Below are 11,577 nucleotides of genomic sequence, written 5' to 3'. Positions count from 1 at the left end.
AAAAAATTTTCAATCAAAAAATTTGAATATTTGGCATAAAATTTAATAAAATACATGTTCTACTCGAAGTTTCAATACAAACTGCATTTTTAAATGTCAGTAAGAATATTTTGTTTGTAAATAATAATATTATTTATAATTGAATAATAAAGTTGCTATAATGTATAATATCGTTATTAAGAATATTAATTAATCGAGTATGGTTTGTGTTGACATGATATGTATCTATATAGAGTTAAACACTTTGCTATGTCTACTTATTCTATGATAATACTATAATATACCAAAACTTTGCTAAATATATTTCAGTAAATAGAATGTTAAGATCTAAAACAGATTATCTATTCTTTGGGTTTTCAAACCGGCACTCTGAAGTGCAACTGCCAACAGGACTAAATGTGATGTGGCGTATGATGTATTTGCAAGAAAATGTAAGCAACTAATACCACATATAATTTTTTTTAAATAATATTAAAGTTAAATATATAATATAATTTTGCAGAAACTTCCTAGAAAAGCTAACAAAAATAATGAAGCAGCTTCAACAGCAATGCAGTTCTTCAAAATTTGGAAAAATGCAACATACCAACTGTGTCATCATTTAACTCATTGACAAAGAGAGTTTATAACCTATTTGAGCAGAGCGAAAAGCTGCAATTAATTCCAATTGCTGACAGAGAAAATAAAAAAATAACTTTCAGTTCTATAAGGACAAATTAGCTAAACTCTTTGATATATCTGCTTGCCAATGCGAAGATCTAAAAAAATGCTGCTGTGCCAAAGTTATTATGGTACCAGCTATGGAGCACACTTTTCTAGAAGATCAAAGGATTGAATGTAAATTGGGTATTGAATCAATTGACAAAGAAGTTACAACAAAACTGCAGAATACCCAAAGCAAACTTAGCTCAAACCTTAATGATGCAGTGCCACTAGATTCTATCATTTCTGCCACACCCAGTACTTTAAAACGACCTGATATAGTTGAAAACACTCCATCATCATTGTCATCTTCAAAGCAAATACATTAGCTGTACTTGAAGAAATTGGCATTATTTCAAATGATGACAAAAAACAAGCAAGATAAGACGTGGCAAAAAAGACCAGACCCTTAAATTTTTTAATAAGAAGAAAACTACAGTGATGGAAGAGGACATATCCTTGATTCAGGAATCTGGAGGGGGCTTTTTGAGACACTGCACTCCTCTTAGCGGAACAGCTGAAGCTATAAAATCTTAAAATTCTAAAGTACTTTAAAAAATACAATATCATTTTGGATGATTTACAAATGCTTGGGTGTGATGGAACAAATGTAAACACTGGAAACAATGGTGGTGTAATTAGATTAAGTTAAATCTCTAACAGTCTCTACAATGGGTAATCTGTTTGTTACATGCAAATGAGCTTCCACTGCATCATTTGTTTTTAAAATTAGATGGACCAACATCTGGTTCTAGATACTATTCAGGTTCTATTGGAAAGTCCCTTGAAACTTGTGAGATCTTAAAGGTTTTTGGTTTCCAACCTATAAACCTTAATGTAGAAATACCAGAGGTGGACAGAAAAGTGCTCATTACAGATCATCTTTACCTTTTTGATATCTGCCAAGCTGTACTATGTGGTGATTGTTCTGCCAATTTGGAAAAGCACAGCCCTAAAAGCTGGGTCATTCTAGATGGCTCACCACTGCCAACAGGATCCTCAGATTATATATTTCTATCACCAGGCCTTCATCAAATTTAGTAACTATAGCAATGTACATTATGCACGTTTATGCCCCTATGTGGTTCATCATCAACAAGAAGTCTTCTACTTTTCATGGCAGCAGGCATCTATGCAGCACAATAGTCAAATCATGGTATCTGCCAGATGCATTATGTAAGGTAGTAGACAGAGTTGTTCAAACAAATGCATTCTTTGGTCATCAAGAAAATGTTCTTCTAGCAATAATTTCAGATGAGCAGCCACAAATCTGAAAATTAGATGTTAGATGTATACAGAGACCTAGAAAAGAAAGAAGTATAAATGCTAATCAAACTAGCGTGCGGCAATTCAAAGTTCTAACTCTCAATTTTATGGCAAAGAATACATGGAAGTTGATTGATTGGAGTAATATGCAGCTGACAGAGCCACCACTAACAATGCAGCTCACTGATGTGGAACTGAAAGAAGCAAAAGAGAATCGCATTCAACTAAGTTTTCTTTTGAAAACCATGCCACTCGCAAGCTGTAGAATGTTGTGTAAAGATAATGACAGCTGTTTCTGCCTAGGTTTGCAGCGAAATAAAAAGATGGTATGATATGTGTTCACATGCAATCAAGAAAAAATATGCCAATATTTAACACCAAGGCACATTATAACACTATTTAGTAATATTTTTGCTTCATATATATTTTAATACTATGTAATAAATTCACCTGTTCAACTCCTTTAAAATAACATGTTTATAAACTAGAAATAATGATTTTGAAAGGACTAAAAATCTATATTTACATTTAATACTACAAATCAATATTTAGAATAGAAAAGTTAAATGATGGAAAATTTTCATTCTGCAAAATTTATATAAAATAAATGTTTTTCTGCAAACACCGAATTGGATGAATCGATAAAGTGTGTGTTTTATCTACTTTATTTGTTTATGACAAACATTTTAAGAAGATTTTTTTGATAATTGAATTTCAGAAGATTTTTTTTTCAACTTTTTTTATTAAACTCGCCTTCCCACTACAGTCGAAAAGGTCACTCATTTTTTGTTATTTTTATTATTTTTTTGCAACTCTCAACTCGGAAACACAAACCTTATTAAACAAGGTCACTATGTGAAGAAACAAGTGCGGCACTAGAGGTGTAAATTATATTTGAACCCTAAACCTCTTATTGTGAGCTAAGTATTCTAAAGCTATTTTTTTTCCAAAGCAATATTTCAATTAATTGTTAAAAATATTTGCAATTTCTGTTTTATTAGATTAAAGTTTTGAATAATGTTGTGATGTTATAATATATAGTATAATTAATGCAATAAAGTTATATATAATATAAATAACAACTTTAATACTTTTAAAACAAACAAAAAAACATTAAAAAAAACTAATTTCATTTTATATATAGTATATATCTAATTCTTAAACTTTACAGGTAAATAATGTAAATAAATATAATTCATTGTTTTTATTTTCAATTTTTTTTAGCTTTAACTCTCTGGTGTATAATGCTTCAATTTTATTCTGGTCATTTTCTCGTCCATTTATGATAGCTGGTTATCGACACCTTATAATTGATAGCTTGCAGTTTATAATATCATCTTTGAATGAAATTAATGATTCTGATTTTGAATGGAGATCTGATCTTTTAATGTAAGAAATCTTATTTTTTTTCCTCCTTCCTTCTACACAACTATATTGCTTACTTCTGTATAACTGCATTGTTTACTTCTACACAACCATATTGCTTACTTCTATGCAACTACATTGCTTACTTCTACACAACTACATTGCTTACTTCTACAGAACTATATTGTTTACTTTTACACAGCTATATTGCTTACTTCTACACAGCTACATTGCTTACTTCTACACAACTATATTGTTTACTTCTACACAACTACATTGCTTACTTCTACACAGCTATATTGTTATTGTACAGTAATGATAACATTTCAGTAGCGAATAAGTTGTTTAATAAATATATAAATAACATTTATTTTAGACTTTTACTGGAATGCATAGCAGAAGTTGGATCAAAGGAGGAGCTGGTTTCCATGGGAATTTCAACATTGCAGTTTATTAAACAACATATGTTAAATAATTCCAAAGATGTTCTTAAGATTTTGGTACTTTTTGATTTATTGTTAATTTACGTCACTTTTAATTACTTTTGACTTTCGTCCAACATTTGCGTGTTGTCAGAAAGTAAAAACCATTAATTTAATTACAAATTAATTGTTTTTTAAAAAACTGCAAAAGCGCAAATTTAATTGACCAGAATGTTTTTAAAAACATTCTGAATGTTTTAAAAACATTCTGAATATTTTTAACAGTATAAACAATGTTTTTATTTTTATTTTTTTTTAATAAAATGTTTTTATTTTTTTTACTGTAAATCATGCGCGGAGTGTTGCTACATTGACTATCTTATAGCCTGATTTGCAACAAAGTGCTGCTACATCGACTGACAAATAGCCTGACTCGCAACAGAGTGCTGCTACATCTGCTATCTTAGCCTGACTCGCAAGGGAGTGCTGCTACATTGACTGAGGGTTTGGTTGGGGCAGGCAGTCTATCAGTTAATAAAAAAAAAAAATTCCTGTCTTGCATGTTTATGTATGTATATATATACACAACTTCTGCAGCTTTCTGTTTTTGTATGGTGTCATCCATGTGCATCTAATGCTGCATTTATGTATATATATATATATATATATATATATATATATATATATATATATATATATATATATATATATATATATATATATATATATATATATATATATATATATATATATACTTATATATATATATACATATGTAAGTAAGCCAAGTTGCTGTTTTAATCTCAGTGTTTTACTTACGATTTAATGTTTTGTAATAGCAAGGAAAATGCTTTATTATAAGCTTATGACTTCGATTTGTTTGTTACATGAAGTTTGAATCTAAAAAAACAAAAATATAGTTGTATAATATTTATTTAAATAATTTTGATTAGCTTCAATTCGTGTCTAGTGAAATATGAAAATTTCTATTATTATTTTTATTAGTTTGATAGTGTAACTGACCAATCAAATGTTAATGATAGTATGTCTGATCAATCAAAGATTAGCGATATTATAAACTATTCACAAGAGCTTAAACTTTATTGGAAACTATTGTGCATAAAAAGGTAAAATACAATACTATAATTATATAATAATTTTAATGTCTTTTGAAAATATAACTTTTTTTCCACTGTTTTTTTTTTAAGCATAAAAGAAAGGCAATTATTATAATAAAGAAAAACAGTTTTTTTTAAATAAATGTTGTTTTTAAATAGATTTGCCAAGTTCTTTTTATTCTTTTCTGTGATTCTTCTTTTTTTAAAAAAAAAAGTGCATTTAAGAATAAAGTCAAAATGTGTTAAAATCTAAATACATAGAAGTATATTGCACAATTGCCGCTCCTACTTCATTTCTGGCAAACACCACTCCTACTTCATTTCTGGCAAACACCACTCCTACTTCATTTCTGGCAAACACCGCTCCTACCTCATTTCTGGCAATTTAATTAAATACCATAAGAGTTAGCCTGATTTGGATAATATAATTAACAAACGAGGATGATTACAAATGTTATTACTGACCCAATTCATTGATCAAGTTAATAATATTGTAAGTTTATTTGGCAAACTTAACCCAAATACCTTTTACATAAGTTGTGTTTTAGTTTTTATAGGTATCTCACTTGGAACTTGTTACAATCTAAAACAATCCACATCTTTAGGAATGGTCTAAGGAAAATATGGAATTGGCTATTTCATTCTTATTGTAGTACTGTTTCAGCTTTAGGTTCCAATTATATATATATTATGTTCTGTCCGAGCAATATAATTAATGTTACTAATACAATTGTATTAGTAACATTAATTATATTGTGTGTTATTCATTGTTTTTCTGTAGATCAGTGTCTCCTCTAGGGAAAAATCTGATGCACATTTTTTGTTGATATAATTTCAGTCCTAGCTTAATAAGCCAATAAAAGAACTGTAAAATAATTATATCCATAATTCAGTTTATATGAAGTGAAACTTATTTTTATTAAAATAATATATGAAGTGAAACTTATTTGCATGATTTTATTATAATATGTTTCACACTTTATTTCAATTATTTTTAACTTTTTTGTATGATTTATTTGATTAGAAATTCTGATATGGTTTTGAAATATGCAGAAATAAAAGGTATTTTTGCTTGTATAACAGATAATGTTGAATTCAAACTTAACAGTCAGAGAGATCCTTTGATTTCTGTATCATCTGATGGTCTTACAAAATTTCAAAGGTGATTTTTCTAACGCTAGTTCAAGTTTAATTTCTAATTTTTACTGGTTTTTAATTGCTAACTCACTGGTTCATGTTAAATTATTTTAGTTCATAGTTTTATTTATCAGTTTTATTAATTTAATTTATTATATTTAACTTTTATTTTTTATTTAAAAAATACAAATTAATAACATATAACAATTAAAAGATTTATTTACAAACTTTGGTAGGGCTGAACTTCTTACAGACTTAACAAGATTGAGTATTGATGCAAATTGTCATGATATAAGTGAAAAATGTATCAAAGAGCTTTCTAAACTTGCTTTAATTGTATGAACAATATATATATTTTTTTATAATTTTAATATAATTTTAAGATATAATTTTATTTATATATTTTTTTAATTATAACTTAGGTATTTTTTAAATTTCCAATTAAATACAAAAATATTTATAATATAATTTTTTTTTTTCAATTTAACATTTCATTTAATTATTTTTTAGCAGAAATTTTTAGTAAATATTAGTAAATACGAAGCCTATATTAATCCATGTTAATCCAAATCATCATTCTTGAATAATTTTTTTTATAATTACTTCAAAAAATTTAACCATTTAATTGGTAAAATGTTTCTTTTTAGGGTTCTGCACATCAACTCAATTTGAAGATTTTGAAAATTGAGCTTAAAATTAGTACGATTAAAGGAGACATTTACGCTAAACCAAATATTAAAGTATTTTATTTTTTTATTAAAATTTTTAATTTTATTGTTATTATTTTTTTTATTTAGTCACTTTTAACTTTTATTTATCACAAAAAAAACCCAATTGAGATGCAAACTCTTTTTTTAACTTCAAATTGTTATCAAGTCACTTGAATATCTTATTCACTTCAAGCCCTTGAAACGAATAATTATATATGCATATATCAGGGTATAATTTGCGTGAACATCTTTTCTCATTCACTTAAAGCCCTTGAATATCTTGTCACTTATTCAGTTCAAAACCTTGGCAAATTACTCAACTTCTATTTCCAATCATTCTCCTGTATCTTATCTTACTAGTCTAAAATAATTTCAAATTGCATAATCAATTATCTTTCATAAGATTAGTATTGATTTTAAAACAGAGTTTTTGTGCAACTGGTACATTTAAACTTAATGTAACACTATGTATGTTGTTAAGCCTTTAATGCCTTATGTTAAAGCCTTTAATGTTGTTATACCTTTGAGGTATACTTTGCAACAAATCAAGCACACTTAATAGTTACACACTTGATTAATACACAACTAAATAGTTTGTGAAAAGTTATGATATTGGTATAATATTTAAATTATGTTGGTAAGTTGTTACAGATCACCTAGCACCAGAGTTGCTACCTTACACTATATTAATAAACTGATATATACCTAACAACCAGAGTTGTTACCTACATTAATAAACTGGTTGTTAAGTATTGGTGAATTCTCTTCTAGCTCTTATATCTTTATTAACTTATTATCTTTATTGGCTTATTTATTATTTTTATTTTTAATTTATCTTATATCCCATTTTTATTTCTATTATCTTTTATGCTGTAACTCAGATATATGTTGAATATTTATTTTTAAGATTTTGTTAGTACTACTACATAGTCATTAAAGCAAATGATGAATATTTGTTTTAATGACTACGTAATAGTACCATCAAATTTTTTTTTTTCATATTATAATTTCATGTTGTGTTTTTTTTTTGTAAATATTGAAAAGGAATTTTTGAGCATGACTTTTAGCAAGATTTTTATTGTTATAAGTTGTTTTTTTTTAAGTATTAAATTTATTGTGCTGTTGTTTGTCATAGCTTCGTCTTGATGTAATTGAGGAATTAGTAGAACACATAACCTCTGCATTTCAAATAAATGATGAAACTATGACTCAAGTGAGTTGTTTTTTTTTTATGTTGTAAAACCTTTTAATTTTTTTATATTAATTATTCTTTTTTTTTATGATTACTTTTTTTTTTTAGGTTGGGTGTGTCACATTGTGGAATACTTGTTTGCCATTATTGCAAAATAATTTACGTCATCACATATATAAACCATTGAAAATAGCTTCTCAAAAATTAGAAGAAATTGATAGGTGTGTGAAAAATCTTGTCACAATCATTTAAAAAAAATAATTAAATAATTAAAAATTTTTATTTTTATTTTTACAAACTTAGTCTTTTAACTTTGACGAGAATTCAAATCCATATTGAGTTAGCAAAATCTGAATCAGATCAATTGCAAAAGGAGGCAGCAATGTCTCAACTTTTAAAGGTACAATCAATGAAACTGAGGTTTTGTTAACCTTAAGTACTTTAGTACAATTTTTGAGATAAAATTATAGACAATTAAAACTTTATTTAATTCCAAAAATACTTTAGTTGTGTTTAAAACTCTAGGTTACTGTTTTTGATGTTGAATGTGTTTATAATTTTAGGCTTCAATCCTTGATGTTGAACATGTTTATGAAAGTCAAATTGATCATCTTAAGCAAAGATTGGATGTTTCCATACTTTTATATCAACAGCCAGTTAGTCTGGAAGATCAGGCAGCTTCAATTATTGAAAAGGTTTTAACCTTTTAAATTTAGAGAAATTAAAGTGTTTGGATTTTTTCTCTATTTAATTTTTTTTTTTTTTTTTTCTGTTAGTTGTTTATTTATCAATTTTTATTTGGTAATATATTTAAATATATTTGTTAACATATTTTAATATATTTACAATATGTTTAAACATGTTTATTAATATATTTAAATATATTTAGTCTTATATTTATATAGTCATGATAATATATATTCTAAAAATTATTAATTCGTAGAATATTTATAAAGGTAAATTTATATGGCATAACTGCGCAGTTCACCAACAGTAGATAGTTCCCTATAGCAACAAGTGACTTTTTAAATAACTGATTTGCTGGTTTAATATCTTTAGGGAGTTTATTCTACTACTTAACTATTCTGTTTTTAAATAATGCTAAACATCCAAATTTTTTAAAAGAACACAAGTTTTACTCTAATATTTAGTCCTTTTAACTTACACCATGCCTAAAGTAACCAAAATTATTAAATATTAAAAACCATCACCAATCTTTTACAAGTACTTGTGGTCTTTAAACTTTTCGTCAGTTGAATTTTACCACTTCCAAAATTCACCAGACTTGCTTGCTTTTTGTAAGACTAATTTAAATTTGGCTATTCCTCCTTCAGATCTCAGTATTGATGGCCTATCCTTTTATCCATATGAGGTTTGAATCCTCTGACCAATCTTTTATATGCTTCCACTTAGCACCTCTTCACTCTATCACCTTTTTCTTTGTTCTTCATCATTCTCATTCTTAAGACTGCACTCTTTTAGATGTAATTTCTGATTAAATTGACTATGTCCTTTCTTTTCACCCCTCTGCCAATATTGTTGTTATTGGTGACTTCAATTCTTATTACACTGAATGGCTTGGCAACTGATCCTGCTGGCACTAAAGTCCATAACTTCTGTATTTTCTCAATCTCTCACTCTGATAGCTAACTTTGTGACTCATTTTCCAGACAACCCTAATCACTTACCTTCATTCCTCAATTTGTGACTTGTCTCTGTATCTAATTTTAATCTTTTTTTTTCTTCATTTTCAAAAGAACAGCTCTCTTGAAAACCAACAGCTTTTTATTATTGCTAGAAGTTAATGTAAAAATAAGCTCCATTATTTCCAGTTTACAAAATCTTGTATCTTATCTCAGAAGTTAGGCTCCAGAAATTTGTGACTTGTCTCTGACCCTAGCTTGTGTTTGGTTACTCCTTGTTCTCTTTTAGATGGTTAGGTTACTTTTGGAAAGTCTTTGAGAGTGTCATTAACAAAGGTAGTTTGAACATTCTATCTCTAATTCATGGGTCTGATCTTATTATGTCTCCCAAGAATGAGGAAGAAATATTTTCAAAGAACTTTTATTATAACTCTAATTGATTGTTGTACATCTAAATCACTCCATCTTCCAATGCTAAAGTCATTTCTTAATTAAATTCTTCAATGATTGTGGTCCACACAACATTCCTGTCACAGTCTTACAAAAGCGTTCTCCAGAACTCTCATTAATTCTCTCTAAACTATTTAATAAGTGCTTGACTGAGTCTTGGTTTCCGCCTGCTGGAAAACAGCATCTGTGGTTCCAATTTTTAAATACTCTGGAGAACATTTTGACCTCTCCAACAATCGTTCAATTAGTCTTCTCTCTGTTTTTAGCAAGGTCTTTGATCAACAATTTTCTAAAATTTATATTGAGTCTAATAACTTACTCTGTGACAATCAATATTGTTTTGATTTTCTCATTCTACAGCTAACTTGGTAACTGCTGTGACTGAAAGATTCTATTGTGCATTAGATGGAGGCAGCAACACAAGGGCTGTTGCTCTTGACATATCTAAAGCTCTCAATATAGTTTGATATGCTGGTCTTCTACATAAGCTTGCTTGATAGTTTTTGAGATTATCAAATCATTATTATTTATCGCTTTATTATAGTCAACATCTGAGGCCTTCTCCATTACAAGAGTTAACTTCTCTGAGCCTTTGCTTTAAAATGTGAATCCTACTAGTAAAATATAAGGTAAATTGTACTAAATTACGTGTTACCATTAGTTTCCAATAGCTGGGTGTTATTGATCATGATAATCCTAATTATTACATGACCTTATTATTGGCTGGGTGTTATTGATCATGATAATCCTAATTATTACATGACCTTATTATACAATTTACTGACCTGACTGTAACATTTTACTGGATTTAAATATACTAATCCACGTATGTATGTATGTATGTATGTATGTATGTATGTATGTATGTATGTATGTATGTATGTATGTATGTATGTATGTATGTATGTATGTATGTATGTATGTATGTATGGATGGATGCATGTATGTATGTATGTATTTATATATGTATGTATGTATGTATATATGGATGCATGTATGTATGTATATAAGGATGCATGTATGTATGTATGTATGTATGTATGTATGTATGTATGTATGTATGTATGTATGTATGTATGTATGTATGTATGTATGTATGTATGTATGTATGCATGTATGCATGTATAGCATTTTATTTTGATTTTCAGGCCGCTTCAATAAATGTTAAGAATCCAACAAGAATGAGTGCTTATCTTAAGAAAGCTGGTTGTTTATTATCTCCTGATTTGTTCAATTTAGTAATTGAAGGTGAAAAAGCCTTGATTAATACAGAAAAGAAGTCTCCTAAATTTTTATCAGAAAAAATTAAAAAGTATAAACAAGGAATTATGGCTGTTGGCGAACATTTTCAGAAGATAGATGTTGATTCCATTAGTGTAAAAAGGTATATTTTATTTGTTCATTATTTCTAAATTTTAAGTAAAAAGTCTTTATATATCAATCTAATTATGCAAACTGCTTTATCATAAATAGTCACAAAATCAACTTTCATAAAAGAAATCTAATTTCTTACTATTAAGATCTTTAGAAGATCACATTAAGATCTTCAGAAGCTTCTTTTATCCTTTTTTT

At 27.6% G+C, this 11,577-nt stretch overlaps 1 protein-coding gene across 1 annotated transcript in view; it reads left to right on the top strand.

Moving 5' to 3' along the window:
- LOC136071819 (cilia- and flagella-associated protein 46-like) overlaps positions 1-11,577 on the top strand; it is a 69,792-nt gene that overhangs the window by 15,251 nt on the left and 42,964 nt on the right. Inside the window, exons 5-15 of the mRNA XM_065797241.1 lie at positions 3,193-3,357; positions 3,710-3,833; positions 4,761-4,882; positions 5,898-6,035; positions 6,247-6,346; positions 6,658-6,750; positions 7,856-7,933; positions 8,021-8,133; positions 8,216-8,312; positions 8,476-8,607; positions 11,154-11,389. Coding sequence (XP_065653313.1) covers positions 3,193-3,357; positions 3,710-3,833; positions 4,761-4,882; positions 5,898-6,035; positions 6,247-6,346; positions 6,658-6,750; positions 7,856-7,933; positions 8,021-8,133; positions 8,216-8,312; positions 8,476-8,607; positions 11,154-11,389 — 1,398 coding nt within the window. The remainder of the gene's footprint in view (positions 1-3,192; positions 3,358-3,709; positions 3,834-4,760; positions 4,883-5,897; positions 6,036-6,246; positions 6,347-6,657; positions 6,751-7,855; positions 7,934-8,020; positions 8,134-8,215; positions 8,313-8,475; positions 8,608-11,153; positions 11,390-11,577) is intronic.

The sequence above is a fragment of the Hydra vulgaris genome, chromosome 05 (assembly GCF_038396675.1).
Source record: "Hydra vulgaris chromosome 05, alternate assembly HydraT2T_AEP".
In the NCBI taxonomy this organism is placed as follows: domain Eukaryota; kingdom Metazoa; phylum Cnidaria; class Hydrozoa; order Anthoathecata; family Hydridae; genus Hydra; species Hydra vulgaris.
Note: the sequence above shows the minus strand (reverse complement) of the source record. Positions and strands in the feature narration are given on the sequence as shown.